This window comes from Vanessa atalanta, chromosome 2, assembly GCF_905147765.1.
Source record: "Vanessa atalanta chromosome 2, ilVanAtal1.2, whole genome shotgun sequence".
In the NCBI taxonomy this organism is placed as follows: domain Eukaryota; kingdom Metazoa; phylum Arthropoda; class Insecta; order Lepidoptera; family Nymphalidae; genus Vanessa; species Vanessa atalanta.
In genome coordinates this window covers 2,684,162-2,703,888 of record NC_061872.1, presented here as the reverse complement: position 1 = coordinate 2,703,888, position 19,727 = coordinate 2,684,162, and the positions used below count along the sequence as shown (strand labels likewise).

General features: G+C 35.6%; 2 protein-coding genes across 2 annotated transcripts; one reads left to right on the top strand and one right to left on the bottom strand.

Annotated features, from left to right (window-relative positions):
• Positions 1-639: 639 nt before the first annotated feature.
• LOC125072375 (general transcription factor IIF subunit 1) lies at positions 640-7,350 on the bottom strand. Its single transcript, XM_047682998.1, has 13 exons — positions 7,135-7,350; positions 6,618-6,793; positions 5,852-5,986; positions 5,332-5,433; positions 4,996-5,064; positions 3,496-3,617; positions 3,205-3,333; positions 2,872-2,980; positions 2,726-2,791; positions 2,154-2,299; positions 1,869-1,979; positions 1,298-1,409; positions 640-884 (listed from the first exon to the last, which is right to left on the bottom strand). The coding sequence occupies exons 1-13, from the start codon at positions 7,153-7,155 to the stop codon at positions 677-679; spliced, it is 1,506 nt and encodes a 501-aa protein (XP_047538954.1). The 5' UTR covers positions 7,156-7,350; the 3' UTR covers positions 640-676.
• Positions 7,351-7,765: 415 nt separating this feature from the next.
• On the top strand, positions 7,766-18,310 carry LOC125074602 (kelch domain-containing protein 4). The gene is made up of 9 exons (XM_047685962.1): positions 7,766-7,952; positions 8,078-8,251; positions 8,652-8,773; positions 9,140-9,248; positions 9,595-9,822; positions 10,202-10,399; positions 17,179-17,356; positions 17,563-17,772; positions 18,060-18,310. Exons 1-9 carry the CDS (start codon positions 7,842-7,844, stop codon positions 18,191-18,193), a joined length of 1,464 nt encoding a protein of 487 aa, XP_047541918.1. The 5' UTR covers positions 7,766-7,841; the 3' UTR covers positions 18,194-18,310.
• The last annotated feature ends 1,417 nt before the right edge of the window (positions 18,311-19,727 follow it).

Genomic DNA, 19,727 nt, shown 5'->3' with positions numbered 1-19,727 from the left:
TTTAGATCACTATTGTTTTGAAATTTTGCTTTCTTACATTAGGTAAGGCAAGCCTAAATAATTTTCAACAAAATATTTTTTTGTAAGCCTAACTTTATATCAGTGACAATGCATTGTTTACGTCGTCATAATTAGTTTGTTTCCTGTCAACTTTAAAAGTAATGAGGTGTCATGAGTAAACCATACAATATCACAAATACTTAACATTATAGGGAAGATCATTTATACACAACAAAAATAGAAAAGGACTCAAAATTGATCCTTGTGGAACACCCATTCTTAGTACAAATCCTTTAGACTTTATTCAAGTATATTCCATTAATAGACACCTGTTGAATTCAAAAGCGTTGCGTGTGTTAGATTTTTTAATCTAACACGTGCAAATCAAATGCTTTGGATAAATCACAGAACGCGTCAACAATATTCTAGAAGTTGTTATTATTATAATTAGTAACGAGAACGTCCATTTTCTTTTTATAACATGAGTTGTCTGACGAGGAAAAGGGGCACCTGATGTTGAGATGGTGTTTATTTCTAAACAGGTGGTAGATTTTTGAGTATAAAATTATAGGTACTATAAATCTTCGTCGATTGTACTGTACATTCTAATTTTAAAAACGATAAAATAAAAAACCGTTGTTTAACAAAAGTCATTTTAATTAACAAGTATAAACGATCACGTTTGTTTGATACTGAGGTACATCTTTCCGTTGATGTTCTGCTTGACCGGGTTGATCCGCTTGAGGATCTGCGTCATGGTCTCCACGAGGCGCTCCGAGCTGACGCCCGTGCGCTTCGACTTGAACTTCGTGAGCAGCTCCGTCGTCGTCATCGGCTTGCGCGCCAGGTAGCGCCGGACCGCCTCCTCCGTCACGCCGCACTCGCTGCGGACGACCAGTCGGACATTGACATTAACTCCGAGTAACATTTACATCTTACGAGCAAAATTATGTTAATGAGTTGTATGTTGATGCTTAAATTAATGGTACTAATTATTTGTGTAATTTATTTACTGAGCTTTTTCTGGTTTTTAAATGTGATTTAGTTTTGTAAAAATGAATCAAAAGTTCTCACAAGAGCACATAGTCTATTCCAACCAGAAGACGACAAAAGCCATAAAATAAGCACTTGACAGCGCATTGACGCGATGCCGATGATGGCAGGGAGCTCAAAAAATCGACGTTATTATGGATTTGAGCAATCGCATGGAATACGTAAATTAAAGGTTTGTTTATCTTTATTCCTTCTTCGAAGAGGTTATATTTGGATTGAATTTAAGTAAACGTCATATACTCACGTGTAGGAGGGGTCGAGCTTGGTGCGCTTGGCGGCCGGCTGGTTGGCGGCGGCGTTGGCGGCGGCCACGGCGGCGGCCGCGCCCCCCGCGCCGCCCGCGCCGCCCGCGCCGCCTGCGGGACGCGGTTATTGTTACAATTCGCATCCTTAATTGAATACTAACCGAAATCTTTCGTTTTTTCGAGGGGAAAAAGTTAAAATCACGCGTATTGTCATAAATATACGACCCTTTTAATTCTAGTAAAGAAAATAAAGGTGTTTCGTCCATTATTATTTATTTATTTTTATTTACCGTTACAGAATTGAGCGATTATTTTTCATTTTTTTTTTTAATTTAAATTCTCTCGATGTTTTACTAATGCGAGTGCGATATTTATGTTATTCATTAGCAAAAATCTAACGCACGTTATCACGCACATACATATATATGCACAATCACGCAAATAGCGTCAAATCAACGCGAGCGAAGGGTTACAAATCAAACCGTCAAATCGAGCGACAGGTTGTGTAACTGGCGGAGTCCCAATCGAACGTTTTTATATCATCCGACAATTAAACAATGTCGTACTAACCCGCTCCGGAGGCACTTTTGCCGTCGACGGTACCGTTCTTGGTCTTCTTTGGTTTCTTCGAACTCGATTCCGGATCTGTGTCGGAATCTGAACTGAATTCACTACTGGAGTCTGAAAGGAAATTGAAACTTGTAAGTTCAAGTCAAATAAATCAAGCAAGGCTATATAAAAATTGTCGTTAAAAATAACAGGAATTATAGAATTAATCTGTATGCAAGAAGAACTTCTACTTATTTTCGCTAGGAGCATGCTCCTTATAAACAATAAGCACTACAATCCACTTACCTTTCTTGGCCTCGTCCGGCTTCTTCTTCTTTTTAGTGAGTTTGCTGGCCCTCTCCTCGCCCTCCTTCGTGGGTTCATCCTCTTGCTCCGACTCCTGCTTTTGTTCCTGTTCCTCTTCACTGTCCTCGTCTGATGTCAGAAGTTTCCTGAATTTTATGAATGAAAATATAATCATTATACGGTATTCACTTATTAAATAATTTATATAAAGGTTATATTAAGCTTACTATGTAAGTCTACGTTAAATCATCGTGATCATTAGTATGAGAGACACTCGTGCTTATGAGATGTCTTTGTGTGCGTGAGATGAAATAATAAATTAGCTTATATGATTAACGTTATTCCTATCATAAGCCGATGGACGAAGAATTTAGGTGCATTACCGACATACGAAGACTTAAATACTTTTCGAGACACGGAAATGTCAGAAACACGTTCAATATGATGGCACAGGGCGGCTCTCCACAGAAAAACCCAACTATTTGTGGCCTAAGTGCCTAATGGCCTAAGTTTATTTTTAAAGTAATAGACCTTTAATGTTCCTTAAATATATATATATAGGAATATAATACCTTAAAGCATCTTCTTCCGCGACTCCCTTCAGTTCCTTATTCGCTTTAGTCTCGTGGTCTGATTCGCTGAAAGAATATAAATATATATGAAGTGTTTGCCCGCTGTCAATCAACTATGCACCTTATGTCAATAGTCATAAGGTTACCTGTCTGATGAGTCAGATATGTAGTCCTTTTCCCTCCCCTCCTCGTCTCCGTCGTCGCTCTCCTCGAACGCTTCGTCATTCACTTTCTTCTTTTTCTTATTTACAGCTCCTGAGAAACAGATACATATTTCTTAATACCGAATACAAGTTTATTCGTAAATGATTCTACAAAATTGAAACTATAGACATGTTCAACTCAATACCTTAAGTGAAATTTGCGTTAATATCGTTGTACACAAATTTGACCTTTAGATTTATTTTCAACTAAAAGAATAAAAGTAAGAATAAAAGTTGAGGTAACGACTGCAATATTGGTTAAGTTACAGAACCAACCTTTTTTATTCTTCTTCTTCTTGGCACCGGAGTCACTGTCCTCTTTCTCCTTATCCTTCTCCCCGGCCTCCGAATCAGAGGATTCGTCGTCAGAATCTATCCATTCGTCCATCTCTGATATCTTCAGATCTAAGATAAGAAGCAGATACTTGAATATTTCACTTTGGTGGATTTAGCTCCATACCTTTCCCTCAAAGGGAGAGGAGGCCTCAGCCCTGCAGTGGAACATTTACGATGTGCCAAATGACTTTGAATAAGAAAAGAAGGCAGACCAGCTGCTAGAGCGCTCACCCTTCTTGGCCTTCCCCCCCTTGGTCTTCTTGTCGTCGGGGTCGTCCCCGTCGTCGGGCGCGTCGTCGCCGCGCATGCGCTTGCGGAACATGAGCGAGAAGTAGTTGATCACCTTGTTACGTCTGCGGTCACATATTTCGAGGTGTAGGTCGCTTTATAATTTTTGCTAATTTACTAATACAGTGGATTTCATCTATTACGACTTGGTTGTAGCGACCATTCGTCTATAATATACTAATATACGTTAAATCTAAGTCCCTTGAATTAAAGCATTCAATAGTATGTACAGATGTAGTGAATAATCCTTTCCTTTCGTATTTTCTCGGAAATGTTCGTTTTTGTCTTACTACTTCACTCGCACTCAGTACCCATCGAGACAACGTAGGAAACGGTCGCATTGCAAGAGGAAGTATCTATATAGAGTAGTTAATACCACAGAAATATTTTGTTGATATTTATGTTAGATTTTGTGATGAACTTCATGTACTCTTGTATTAATGCAGGCTACCTATATTTTGATATACTTTTTACATTTCACTCTTGTCTGTCATTTTTGTAAATAATAAACATTGATTTTATTCGATCCACATTAACAAATCATATTTATTTATATTAATTTCTCTGCTGGTATGTTTTGTTTTATGTTGAGGTGTCTTTTTTGTTATGTCATAGTATTTTTAATTAATTACAAAAATTTATTGTTATAAAAAGATCTGCAAAATCCTACTGTAGTTTTAACTTATAGTTAGACTTTTGGGGTTCCAATCCTTATAGAATCATTAGATCATCTCAACCGGAATTTGGTTTTTATCAGTGCGTTTTATTGAAATAAAACGTCCTCGGTAACTAGTTATATTTTTGTTTACCTAACGAATTCTTTATATGATAGAATCGTGGTGGTTTTAACATCTCATTGTAATATACGTCAAACGGGCACTTTGACATTTGACATTGATAAATAAAGTATGCGATTTATTTGATACCTACACGTAATTTAATAATACAGTAATTCATAGACACATCGGCACCATTCGGGTGTTATCGTTGTTCCGAGTTTTGCCGATAGGAAAGGATTATTCACTACATCTGTACATACATATGGCTATAGCGACTTTGGATGTAACGTCGAGTTCGGGCGTAGCGACTGTTTTTATTGAAAAGTTTGTAATAAATTCTTGGAAATCAAATGCAAATGTTGCGTTAGGTTAGCGTTAGGTAGGTAAGCGTGTACGTTTCCGAGTTAAAATGGTGCAAACAAAGCTGATTTGTGCAAAGAATACAAAGTTTCGCATTCAACAATATCTACGATGTGGAAAAACCGTGATTAAATATTCCGTCCACGATGGTTACCATCACCATCCACCACCACCATCGTTACCCGCTTTAAATGCCAAGTCCCAAGAATACAAACTTCAACTTCCAACTCTGGGCAACTATGGAAGTTCTCAAAAACTTTTTAATGGTCAGTCAGTCGAATTACATGTAAATATTAAAACTAACCGTCCAAACTCTTGTTCCGCTTCCTCCGCTGATAGAGCCTTATATCTTTGAATTGGTTGGAAATTGTACCTGGTAACAAAAATTAATTTAAGCTTTAATATATCGATTATAAAACACAATACACAATCCAGTTACATTTCTTTATTGATTTATAAAAATTCGGAAAAGCGTCCCTTCCAATCAACCCTAAGTTAAATAGAGAAAAAATAAAACAGATTCATAACATTAACAGTGATGAGCAAATATACACAAACTTTTTTTCTTTGCTAATATGCACTTTTGGACAATATTCCAAAGTTAATTAAATCAAAAATATTTTATAGACTATAAATTTACCATTCTTGTAGCGGGTAAGCATCAATGGCGCCATCATCAGCGTGGGTGAATACATAATACGCGGCGTTTTCTGATACACCACCTTCACGAATGCCCTTGAACCTATAAGGTTATAATTCAAAGATTAAACATTATTAATTCGAAATAATGAAGTAAATAAGTGAGGACAATGTCTGGAGCTTATTTTACCGAGATACATTCCACCGGCTTCAATGCCTATTGCTATGCAAATGTATTACTTCATTGTCCCACACAAAATTAATTATTAATAAGAAATAATAATAATAAAATTATTAATAAGAAGAGGCCTGGGATTGAACATGGGCTCATTCAAATGGAAAACAGGGATCATTTCAAGTGTATTATGTATAATGAAAATAATTTATAAATTATTACAAATATTTTAGTATCGCACTGAGTCTAAGGACTGATTAATATTTCGGCTAGCAACAATGTGTATAAGTAATATACTTTGTTTATCAGTTGTCATATTATAACTAAAACACTATTCTATACCTACTTTTTGCCAGTCTTTCCACCGACTTTCAATATCCACGGTTGGTCTTCAGGTTTGTATTTGCGGGAGATGATACCAAATTTTTTTCTACGTGCCTCTTCACGCATGTCTCTTCCATACTCTGAACCCGCACCAAATCTGTAATTTTGTTTTATTTTTATATACATAACCAATTGCTATACCATAAAGGATTTAATTTGAAATGTAGTTTCTTAATAACTGTGTTCTATGACTATAAACATAAATAGTATTTATAATATAAAAAACGAAGGTCAAATTTCAGTTTGAAAAAAAAATCAATTAAGGAGGTTAGGTATGGTGGGGAATTAAAAGGGTTCTTTGAATTTCCCCACATTTTTGCCTAGTTATTAATAAAGTACCATTAAAGGGTGGTATAGTACAGATTCATCACTTGTTTCTCAAAATGCCACTATCTTATTTCAGTCTCTTAATATCTGTAGAACTAAGGTATTATTTAATAAGTTTTTATTTTATATTGTATAAAATATAGATAGCATAGGATTTATTTAATAAAAATAAAGGATGTGTATAAAAATAAATTACACAATTCACTTGATTAAGAGAAAGTTTGAAAGAAATAAAGTTATAGATATGTATTTAAATATCTACAATACTATAAACTATCAGTTACTCTGGCTATTAATATTCATAAAATATAACCTATAAAGGATTAAGGTATAAGAGGTTGTTCATAATCAAACTTTATATTGGATTTAAAAATAAAGAGCAATGAAATACATCAACTTACTTTGGCATATCTTCTTCGATCCCTTTGAACTCTTTGATGTTGTTCTCCCTTTCCATTTTCACGTTGGTCCATTTTGCAAAATCAACATTCAGTGTGGCATTGAATCTCATCACATGATACTTTTTCTTAACATTTTTTGGCACTCTGATTTTGAACTCTTGAACCGATCCTGCTTGCTATTAAAAAAAATAACTGACATTCATTTTGTTTTAGTTTTATTATGGGCACCATGCTTCCGTTTTTTTAGTTAAACAATAAAATATTACTTTGGGACTATTATACTCTTACAGTATGTAAATTTGCCAATTTCATAAGTATGAAATGTTATTATAACCATCTTTTTTAAATTAAAATAAATAATCTTTTGTTATTATAACTTTGTGTATTTTATTATTATGTAATAAATAACATTATTCTTTTTTTTATTATTTAGTAGTTCAAAGTATATTTTTGACTAGTGTATACTTAATGACTAGGGAAATATGTTATAAATAGTAAAAAAAAAATGTATACATACTGAAGAACTTGGAGTCGTCATCTTGATGACAATTTTTTATATTGATAAATAAGTTATCACAACACTAATAAATAAAATTCTGAAATTATCTAATAGTCCTCAGTTTCATTATTAATAAGAACATTTATATATTTGTATAACTTTGCGATATTACAAATGAGCAACACATAAATATGTATTTTACAGTTTGACGTTCAACTTGATTTTATTACTTGGCATTTGGCAAAAATGCGTTTGGTAATTGCATTTTTAATTCTAAATTGACCTATCATCCAATGCAATGATATGTCAATTTAGAATAATTAATTGCCTATAATTAAAAAACATATGATTGTTCTAAGGAATGAAATGTGTTGTGTAACATTTTAATTTAGATTTGAAAAGCTTCCATTCTTTCAATGATTTGTTTTTTCAGAGCCTATTATTTTTCAAACACCCAAGCGATTTTCTTAAAATTTTCATCTGTTGGTATATTAATATAGTCACGAAAGTATATAACTTACGCATTATGTAAAAAAAGTAAATCGAAATTTATTTTGTTTTCGCCTTATTGATTAATCAGTTTTAGATCGACATTCAAATCCTGAACATTGACAGACATTATTTGACATAATATATGTCAAAACAAATACACATGTTAGACGTTAGCATTAGCGGAGAGGATAAGACATACTTTTCCTATAGTGTGTAATTAAAAATAATACACAATGGGCAAAAAGAAAAACAAAAATAAAGTAAGTGGTGCCGTCAAAACCGCTACAAAAACAGAAAAGAAATTGGCAAATAAACTTAAAAAGGAGCTTGCTAATTTAGGAGAGGTTAGTGTTACCGTATTTATGATTTAATCATAGGTTTATGTATTTTTCTTATTGTTTGCCCTTTGCGTTATTTTAATAGTCAATATAATCTACAAATATGTAACGTCAAACATAATTATTCTTAGGAAGATATTGCAAAAGTTATAGCTGAAATCGAGAGGGAAGAAGCCAAGCGTGCTGCAGCATCAGAGAAAGCATTACCAAATCCACCAACTGCTAGAGCATATGCCTCTCTTACACCTCACCCAACTAATAATGAATTAATTTTGTTTGGTGGAGAATTTCATAATGGAAAACAGGTGACATGATCTACTTATCTTAAATTTTATAAAAAAAATTATGTACATTTTTTAATATGTGCTAGAGTCTATCATTTTATTATTGCAGCCCAAATGTGAAATTGTAGTCTGCCAATTTTTTTATTGGAATAAGATATTTGAATTGTACTGGGATTCATTTTATACTCATAATATATAAAAAAAGTGTTAGAGGTGTTATAAAATTGGTCCATTATTACTATTAGAATCAAATTTACGTAAGCAACAATATTGTTACTACTAACAAAAATATTAACACAATGTAACCTTTTTAGTTACATACCTTGTCAGTTTTATAGTTGGTTGGTACTTTGTTGATTAATTTACTTTTTGCAAACTATGTGTCTGACTAAAGAACATCCCTATTCTATTCTATTGATAGACTGAAGTGTACAATGACTTGCTGTTCTTCAATGCTGCTAATGGCACTTGGAAGCAAGTTAAAGCACCGGGAGCTCCACCACCAAGAAGTGCTCACCAAGCTGTTGCTACTCCAGCTAATAAGTAAGCTTAGGATCATTAATTATTATTAAAGCAAAAACAGGGTTAGGTGTCTCACCAATATTATAAGTGTGCAAATTGTATGTTTGTTACTCAATTACACACTAATGACTGAAGGAACAACAGTTTGGATATTTTCCAAATTGTTGTATAACTAGGTTGTAGGATACCTATTAATAATTTTTTATATATTATTTGACACAAAATTTATAATAATAAAAAAAAAAACTTTGCAATTGGTTGAAAAAACTTCCAGCTAGTAATGTTAAATACATACTACTGATAAATTTTCTTAAACATTTAATTTTAATAATATATTTTTTTAATTGAATTATATCACTAAGTTTATTATCATGTATTATTGAACAGAGGAGAATTGTGGGTGTTTGGTGGAGAATTCACAAGCCCCTCAGAGACTCAATTTCATCACTACAAAGACTTGTGGTGTTTTTCATTAGCAGAGAAGAAGTGGGAAAAGGTAGGACTTGTATGGCTTTTTACATTTTAGAATTCTAAATTAATCAAATTTGTTTAAAATAAAATAAAAATGTTACTTTTAAAATTATTTATTATATTATTGAAATAAGTGGTAAGTGAAAATTCATGGAAATAAAGTGAATTATATTCCAACTATAACAGGAAAAAGCCAAATAAAAAACATTTCACGGCAAATTTACTTAATATCATTGGTTGAATGCTTGATTAATCTTACTACAGATTTGCGAAAAAATGGCGTTTTGAACGTCGACGAATTACACACACAGAGTATGTATGTCATATGCATTTTAAATGTGACAATTTTTTAAGTATGTGTTTACTTTCAGGTTTTAGCTCCAAATGGCCCGTCAGCTAGGTCGGGACACCGAATGGTGTTATTGGGCCGTAAATTGTTTGTATTTGGTGGCTATTGTGACGATGGAAGAGAGTGTAAATACTTTGATGACCTGTACACATTTTGTTTGGACAATCGAGAGTGGACTAAACTTACACCGACCGGGAGAGGGCCCACTGCGAGATCTGCATGCGTCATGTTACCGGCTGGCAATGATTCGGTAATTTATTCAATTCGACCGATAAATATTTAGCCAATTTAAACAAGACAATAAAAAAAGATAAAAGATAATTTGTTTGTAATAAACTGATTCTATTGTTCCTGTAATTCACAATTTATACAATACCATACTGTCTTAGTAATGACAAAAATAATAATTACTACTTTAATTATAATAATTTAAGTAGTAACTTTTTTTTTCATGATATAACAGACGGGTCACATACATTGACATCTCATTGACGCTGTAAAAAATATTAACCATTCCTTACTGCATACTAATTAAGATGTTATGTTATATAAGGCCTGTACACATCGATTCTTGTAGCTCGATACACACTCTGTACACAAATGGGCTAATCGAAGGGCGCGTGTTGCAGCTCGTGATCTACGGCGGCTTCTCCCGCGTGCGCGAGGGCCGCAGCGAGCGCGCGCACACGCACGCGGACGTGTTCCGGCTGTCGGCGCGCGGCGCGGCGTGGGCGTGGCGCGCGGCGGGCGCGGGCGAGGCGCGCGCGGGGCAGGCCGGCGCCGTGCCCGCCAGCAGCGCCCGCGGATACGTGTTCGGGGGCGTCGCCGTGAGTAATTCGCTATTCGCTTTATCTAATACTAGCAATTACTCTTCATGGAAATTTTAATCCTCCAAATTCGATAATTTTATAGAGCTTGTTTATGTGTCTACACAAAGCCAGGGAGAGTGATGTGCATGCTAAAATGAAACACACTTCCCGGAACGTATAGGTGTTTATTTATTTTCCATACTGAGACTATATACTTTTGACCAAACCAAATTATAGCGTGATTCAATGTACTACTAACGCCATCTAGTTACAAAATGGTAAACTAAAAAAATATAAATCACAAAATCGATTGGACATACCGGCCCCCAAGGACTAAATAGTCCTTCAATATGCCATCACAATGACAAAATAACTTATATAAGCGAACTAAAGTAACAGCTAACTTAAATATACGAATTTATACATATTAGATAAAGAAAATTATACATCTTATGCATATAGAAAAAGAAGACAAAAACAAAACTTAAACCTATATAAAAAAAAATTAAAACTCTAGTAAAGATTAAAGAGGAAGGGAAACGCCCTTAAGTTGCAAGTGGTAAGGGACAAACCTTCGAAGCTGGACGCTGAACGATCGTGTTTTTATATTTAAGAGAAACTACTCGAGTGAGTTTATCTCTTCCTGGATGAAGATTTACCACTCTTCCACAAAGCCACTTAGCAGGAGGTAAACCGTCCTCACGCACCAAAACCACATCTCCTATTTTCAATTCTGGGATTTTTACATTCCATTTATATCTTTGAAAGAAATGGGTCAAGTATTCCTGAGACCATCTCTTCCAAAAACACTGCAAAATTTTTTGTGTTAGTTGCCAACGACGCAGTGAGCTTATTGATTTATTTGCATAACTGTGGTCAGGGGCTGTTAACAATGGCTCGCCAACCAAAAAATGGCCAGGTGTCAAAGGTATTGCATTGTCTGGGTCTGATCCAGTAACTGAAAGTGGTCGCGAATTGAGACACGCTTCGATTTGAGCTAGAACCGTGGACAATTCTTCGTATGTCAAGGTAGAGTCGCCTATAACTCTGCGCAGATGGTGTTTTGTGCTTTTTATTCCTGCCTCCCATAGTCCACCGAAATTTGGGGCATACGGAGGAATGAAGTGCCATTCTGTACCATTGTTGGCCAGTAACGCTGCGATTTCAGTTCCAATAGACGACTTTTCGTGTGAAAATAAGTTTTTAAGCTCGCGCGAGGCCCCGACAAAATTAGTGCCATTATCGCTCCACAAATGATTACAGCGACCTCTTCGGGCGACGAAACGCTTAAAAGCAGCTAAGAATCCTTCTGTCGTGAGGTCTGAAACGGCTTCAATGTGGACAGCTCGCGTGGCCATGCAAACAAATAGGCAAATATACCCTTTATGAGATTTATGGCCTCTTCCCTTTGATGTACGTATGGCAATGGGTCCCGCGTAATCTACGCCTGAGTTTGCAAACGGCTTATCAGGTATTACCCGACAAGGTGGTAACTGACCCATTAACTGAGTTCGAAATTTGGCCGCATTTCTTGTACAAGCAATACAAGAATGAATTACTCTTTTGGCTAAGTTTTTTAAGTTAGTGACCCAATATTTGGTTCTAACTAAATTACACATTAACTGCTGACCACCATGTAATGTCTTCTCGTGAGCATCAGTGACAATAAGTTTGGCTATATGAGAGTCTCCTTTAATAATAATAGGATGTTTGCTGTTGTCTGGTAACTCGGAATTCTCCATTCGACCTCCTACTCGTAACAGTCCAAATTTATCGAGGAATGGGTTTAGAGCTTTTATCTTGCTCTTAGTTCCGACATTCATTGACTTCACAAGATTTCGTCTTTCATCGGCGAATAAATGAGATTGATGTTGTCGAACACAGCTGATTAGTGTGTCTTGAAGTTCTGTGGCCGTAAGATATGGTAAAGGTGTATCCTTAGACACATTTGGATTTTTCAACCTTAGGAATCTTCGGCAGTACGCTAGAGTTCTTATTAATTTTCGCAATGATGAAAATTTAAGGGTTAAATCTTCAGCGTCGTCGTTAGGGTTTATGACCTCCATGTGTGCTTTTACAAGTCTCGTTTCTAAATCCGTTTTGGTACATATAGACAATGGTTTCATATATTCTATTTTGTTGTTGCGTAGCCAAGCTGGCCCACACTTCCACAACTCGTCAGAAATCAAGTCACTTGGTTTTACACCTCGTGACGCACAGTCAGCGGGATTATCTTTCGTCTTGACATAAGACCACTGAGCTGCATCTAAACGCGTAAGAATTTCAGATGTCCGGTTTGCCACGAAGGTTTTCCATCGGCTTGGATGATCGCTTAACCATGCCAAAACAATCGTAGAGTCTGTCCAAGCATGTAAATTAGCTTTATCTATTTTGAGAACATTGGACACTTCAACCAGCAACTTGGTAAGCAAAACAGCTCCACACAACTCGAGGCGAGGGACAGATACTTGTTTCACTGGAGCTACCTTAGTTTTAGCGCTTAATAAATGAGACTCAACCTGACCTAGAGCTGTAATACATCTTAGATATACGACGGCTGAATACGCTACAGTCGATGCATCACTAAAACCATGTAACTCTACCTGTATGTCGCTATCTGCCTTTTGAACCCAGCGGGGTATTTGGAAGCGACTCAAATTGCACAATTCTTTCCGGTAGGTTTTCCATTCAAGCAAAAGTTCAGATGGTAATTTAACGTCCCAGTCAAGTCCTGCAAGCCACAATTTTTGTATAAAAACCTTTGCTGTGACTACACACGGAGCTATCCACCCAAGAGGATCGTACAAACGGCATATTTCAGCGATAATTTGTCTTTTAGTTTCAGGCATCTCTGTAGGCATTTTTACTACATAATGAAATGTATCCGAGCATCGATTCCAGGTAAGACCAAGAATTTTAGTTACACTGTCTTCCTTTATTTCTCTATCCTTTATTCCTATATTTTCTTCCTGCCACCACTTCATCAATTCTTCTCTATTGCTAGTCCACTTTTGTAGCTTAAATCCACCCTTTTCTAATAAGTCATTCATTTGTTTATATATTTCTTTTGCTTCTGTTTCAGATTGACATCCGGTCATGAGGTCATCGATATAGAAATCGGTTTTTACTCTTCCTGCTGCTAACGGATATTTTTCTCCTTCATCTATAGCGATTTGCTGTAAAACTTTGACCGCCAAATAAGGCGCACAGGATGTACCAAACGTTACTCTTAATAGTCGAAAGTCTTTTATTTCAGATAGCGAATCATCACGCCATACGATTCTTTGATAATCTACGTGCCTTTTGGCTACTTTAACTTGACGGTACATTTTGATAATGTCAGCCGTAAGACAAATTGGATGCAGTCTCCATCGCATGATAACTTGACGTAGTTCCAATTGTAACGTAGGCCCGACCATTAATGTATCATTGAGAGATATACCATTGGCACTCCTATCCGAAGCGTTGAATACTATACGAGTCTTCGTCGTGCTCTTGTCTGGTCTAATAACCGCGTGATGGGGTAGCCAGACTTTCTCATTTCCTTCTCTTTCTGCTGACTCATGTCTTACTGGTTCCATGTGACCGAGGGTCATGTACTCTTTTATAACCTTTTGATAATTTTCTTTTTGATCAAGATTTTTCGATAATCTCTTTTCTAATGCTATTAATCTGTTTACGGCTATTTTTCTCGTATCTCCATATTGACCAAAAATTTTTGTGCGACGGAAAGGCAATTCTACCACGTATCGACCCGTCTCATCTCTACAGGTGGTAGTAGCAAAATGCCTTTCACATTCTTCCTCTTCTGGAGTGAAGACTTTCTCGTGCACCATGTTTGGCTCGGCTTCTAATTCCCAAAATTGTTTCAGTAATTCGTTTTCTTCTAGCTTGGCATGATTCGCTACCACATTGAGACAGTTACCTAATTTTTCGTTATTGTCTACTTGACCCGACAATACCCATCCAAGGTAAGTATTTTGTGCGATCATACAATTGGTAGGGTGCTTCTTTAAACCTTGTTTTAGAATGTTACAATAAACTTCAGCTCCTAATAATATATCGATCTTATTTGGGAGATTGTACTGCGGATCTGCCAAATCAATTTGACCTAGATCTGCCCAAAACGGTAAAACAAATTTTCTTTCTGGTAAAACAGAAGTAACTCTTTTTAAAATGTGAGCTTGTACTTGCAATTGGAATGAAGTATCATGAAGTGACTGTATATTAACCTTAACTGCATACTTTGTAGTTAAGCCACCTTGACCTCCCCCCACCCCAGAGATGCAACTTCTTGCATCAATTTTGTCTACTCCTAAAAGTTGCACCGCTGCTTCGGATATGAAAGACGCTTGTGATCCTTGATCAAGCAAAGCTCTCAGTATCTGAGGGCTTCCGTTTTTGGATTCAGCCTTAATCAGAGCTGTAGCTAATAATGTTTGTGTACGTGTCTGTTTCGTCGCAAAATTACTAATTATACTATTAGTGACCTCATTCGTCAGGTTTGACGATTCCGGGTAAGTTTCCTCTTGTTCATTTTCAGTTGCATCAGATTCATCTATATCTGTTGCAACTGTCACTGTATACGAACTGGCTTTGCCATGAAGAAGTGTGTGATGCTTCCTCTTACAAATACGGCATGTCGTTGGTACACGGCATATTTTTCCGGTGTGATTATTGCCAAGGCAATTATAGCAAAGTCCTAATGATTTAACAATGTCTTGACGTACGTTTACATCTTCCTTGGCGAATTTACCACAGGACCATAACTTGTGACTTTCGGTGCAGTGAGGACATCTAACATCTGAAGCGGCATGTAAGGACTTAGTTTGGTAAGCGTTTGGTGTTAATTTAGCTTTATTTTTTGAAGGTTCCATAAATTCTAAGGCGCGGAAACGACTTTCTAAAAAATCTTTAAATTGGGTTAAGGTAGGTAAATCTTCGTTTAAACTATTAGCATGTAATTCCCATTGTTTGCGAGTTTCAGCGTCCAACTTCAAGCTGACAACATATATAACAATAGGGTCCCATGAATCAACATTAATACCTAAATTTGACAACTCATGCATACAATCTGAGGTAGTATCGAGAAGATCTTTTAAACCACTGGACGATTCATGGTTCATTACCCGTTGAGCAAACAAACGCTTAAAGATACAATTACACATATATCGCTTGTTATTATATCGATTCTCTATCAAATCCCAACATTTTTTGTAGTTGTCTTTTGTAATGGGGATATGTTTTATTAATTGTTCTGCCTCACCTTGAAGTTGAGTTTTTAAATAATGTAACCGCTGAACATCATCCAGACTTGGATTATTATGCACTAAAGAAACAAAAAGATCTCGGAACGAGAACCATTCTGTATATTTGCCACTAAAAACAGGGATGGATATTTTGGGAAGTCTAACATTAAACTCTTTTGTGTTTGAACTAGACTGAGACTCTTTGGATACATTACATGTTTTAGTAAGCTTTTTAAGTTCTGTCTTATAATCTAAATACAACTCTTCAACCTTTTCGTAACAACCGCTGGAAAGATAATCCGAGCATTTAATTTCATCTCTAGGTAACATTACAATTTTTGAATGATTGTCCGTAAATCTATTCCACTGTTTTTCTAAATTTTCTAATCGTGTTTCCCCATATGCTTCAGTAAGTCTTACCTTTGGAGTTTTCTTAAAGTTTGTAAAAGCTTTACACATATTATTATATAAATCAATTTGTAATTGTGCAAAAGATTCCATTGCTAAAAATTATATAAACTTAACAACGCTTAACCCGATAAAATTTGACAATAAAGACGTAAATCCAGATTTCTTCAACTTAAAGTTTGTAACCCACTAAATCACTAAAGTTTTTACTATGTCTCACACCATGTAAAGTTGCAATTTTCTAAGTTTAGAATTTATTCTATGTCCAGGGTTCCAAATTTTTTCTAAGTGTTTTACAGTTGTACACTTGTAAAATTTTGGGCATAGGTTCCCCGTCTCTCCAGTTTTTGAGAAATTATTCTAAGTCTTACGTTAACACTTTTTAAATTGCAAGTTCAAGATTTCAAGTAAAATTTTCAAAGTTAATTATGCACTATTTGTAAGGTTCAAATTAGCGTACTCACAGTTTATTTGCACTTTACCACTTTTATCACCAGACTGCGCTGCCGCTGCTCTGTAGGTTTTTTAAATGACAGGGTGCGCCACTGCCACTATTGCTGCTTTTTGACTACGCCACCAGTGTTTGTATTGTAGTTCCTCGTATGTTCGTCAGGGGGCGCCACTGTCGCTGGTATGGTTGTATATTCCTCACTTGTAATTTTTATTGATGCTTAAATGGACTGTATGGATCTTGTCAGTGTACCAAGGTTTTCCTTCCAAAAAACGATCCGGCTCGTATGGACCATATGTTTATGTGTCTACACAAAGCCAGGGAGAGTGATGTGCATGCTAAAATGAAACACACTTCCCGGAACGTATAGGTGTTTATTTATTTTCCATACTGAGACTATATACTTTTGACCAAACCAAATTATAGCGTGATTCAATGTACTACTAACGCCATCTAGTTACAAAATGGTAAACTAAAAAAATATAAATCACAAAATCGATTGGACAGAGCTGATAATGTCTATTGAATAATGTGAGCATCATATTTATTTAATAGATTTAAAAAAAAATTACATACATGTTCATTAAATATGAAATCAGTAACTGACCCAGGAATGTTTTTGGGATGAGCTAGAAAATATTTTTATTTATAAATTAAAAATAACGCTTAATATAATCTAGTTATTTTAGGACGTCGAAGAAACAGATGAAGAATTACGCGGTGAGATGAGCGATGAATTAAAAGTGTTAGACTTGGAAACATGTCGCTGGCATCCGGTCGTTCTGCGCACCGACAACACTGACACGAGCGCGGCGAGCGTCGCACCGGTGGCGCCAGAGGAACCTAAGGAACGGGAGGAAATCACAGGTATATAGTTATGGTAACAACCTGCAAATTAAGGTCATATTATTATCGAAACAGATAATGAAATCCCTACAAATATTTCGTGTCTTCATTTGGCATTTACAACTGTATGTAAATAATGACTTTTCCGTCTTTTAAGAATAAAGTAAAAATTTGATATTTATTATAAATGAATCACTACGATAAGCTGAAGCAAGTTCCATTTCCAGTGGTAACGGACGAGGTGTTCAGCATGCGCGTGTCGGCGCCGGCCCCCGAAGGGCCCCGCGCGGCGCGGCGCGAGCGTGCGGGGGCGTCGGGGGGCCCGTGCGGCCGCATGTCGGCGTCGCTGGCCGTGCAGCGCTCGCAGCTGTACGTGTACGGCGGCGTGCTGGAGCGGGACGATAAGCAGTTCTATCTGGGGGACATGTATTCGCTCGGTATGTACTATCACTGTTTAGGTACTTTTCCGATGTCGCCTTTGTCGATACTTATTATAATGAGACTTTTCAAGATTATAAGATACCTACGAATTATAAATATGTAAAGAAGTAGTACATGACCTAATTTTAAATTTTGTTATTTAAAATAAACTTTATTTTCCATAGAATATGTATAGAAAAGTCAAGAAGTCAAGTCCCGCACATGCTGGACCCCGCTTTCGCGGGTTTGGATTCATTAGTTCCTACTATAACTATAGTGTTAATATTTATTTATGATTTCTCAGATTTGCACAAATTAAACGGATGGAAGACAATCATCGAACAGCCTCCGTTACCGGATTGGCTTGGATCTGATTCTGAAGACGAATGGAGTTCTGGAAGTGAGACTGACGACAGCGAAGAATCAGAAGAGGACTAAAGACGACTTACATTACAATTGTAACAGATCACTTTACATATTATCAATAAAACTACTCTACTGTACTACTAATAATGTTAATGTAAATATAAGGAATAAATGGAGAATATTCACTCAGTTTTGTTTGATTTCCTTTTAAATTGGCGAACATTGTGTTATTTCTTATAATTTGTCACATGCCATTGAAATTATATGCGAATTGATAATTAATGTTATCTACTCATAATATTTTTAAAAAAGATTAATATAGACCAGTGACAAAGAACCATTTCTTAGGAACCTAAATATGACAACCTCCGCGGTCGAGTCCATGTAGAAAAAGTTCATTAATCAATCAAGTTTTCTATGTTGTCTTGGGTCTGGGTGTTTGTGGTACCATCGTTACTTCTGATTTCCATAACAAAAGTGCTTTAGCTACTAACATTGGGATCAGAGTAATGTATATGATGTTGTACAATTTATTTATTAAATATATACCATATTGATCGGTTTGTTAGCTATTGTATCCACTATGTTCGTGGAGTAGTTAGCTTACTTGGTGGTAGGGCTCTGTACCAACTACAATGCAGATATTCTACTGCCAAACAACAATATCACAAGATACATAAGATCTCCTAAGGTTGGTGGCGTATTGGCGATATCTTACAACGCCAATATCTATGGGCGATGGTGACCACTTACCAATAGGTGGACCATTTGCCCGTTCGCATATTATTAAAAAAATAATGGGTGTGATAAATGAATCCTCCATCGAGAGCCCAACACGTGTTATGGCTGTTATCACGGAGCTGTAACCTTTCGTGTATAAATGGGTGCTACTATAAATTAGTGGAGCTTTATTCAATTTTGAATGTTACAAATAACTCAATATATGTACGAATAAATAGAAGTTTAAAAAGTATGAATGGATGATATTTAAATAAAAAACTATATTACACATAATAAATTTATTAATTATTTACATAATTGTCTACAATGTAGCGCCTAAATAATATTTATATAAAAATCTGTATTCTACTGTTCATTAATCGTTATACGTTCAAAATTTTAAATTAATACATTACATGTCCTGTTAGAAAGAGAGAAAAGATAATATTATTTTCTCGCACAAATTTATTTTTTAATATCACTTTAATAATTTTTGTTTGACGTTAAGGAAATTAAATATGAATATTAGTTCCCTTAACGAATTATTATATATATTTTGATTATAAATATCGATTTTATAGAAAAGTACATACAGTATTCATCGTATATTTTTAATAATATCAAATATATCTATATTTTAAATCAAGCGTCTCCAAACTATAGTCCGCAAGAACAATTCCAAAATCGACACTACATTATACCAATATATTATACTTCTTTATGATTAAATGAAGTTGAAGATAAAGTTTGGAGACACCTGTGTTCATTTTAATAATAAATTATCTAACTGATGGGTAAGTTTAAGTAATAATTAATTAACTAATCGAAGTGACTTTAGCATTTAGCACAGATAATGACTAAAACCTCTTGCAGTTAGTTAAATGAC

Coding starts and splice junctions, on each gene's coding strand:
- LOC125072375 (XM_047682998.1), bottom strand. CDS start 7,155: ATGACGACTCCAAGTTCTTCA. Junction 5,434..5,851: donor GGTGGAAAGACTGGCAAAAA/GTAGGTATAGAA, acceptor ATAACCTTATAG/GTTCAAGGGCATTCGTGAAG. Junction 2,300..2,725: donor GCGGAAGAAGATGCTTTAAG/GTATTATATTCC, acceptor CATAAAATTCAG/GAAACTTCTGACATCAGACG.
- LOC125074602 (XM_047685962.1), top strand. CDS start 7,842: ATGGGCAAAAAGAAAAACAAAAATAAAGTAAGTGGTGCCGTCAAAACC. Junction 8,252..8,651: donor AATTTCATAATGGAAAACAG/GTGACATGATCT, acceptor TTCTATTGATAG/ACTGAAGTGTACAATGACTT. Junction 17,773..18,059: donor GGGGGACATGTATTCGCTCG/GTATGTACTATC, acceptor ATGATTTCTCAG/ATTTGCACAAATTAAACGGA.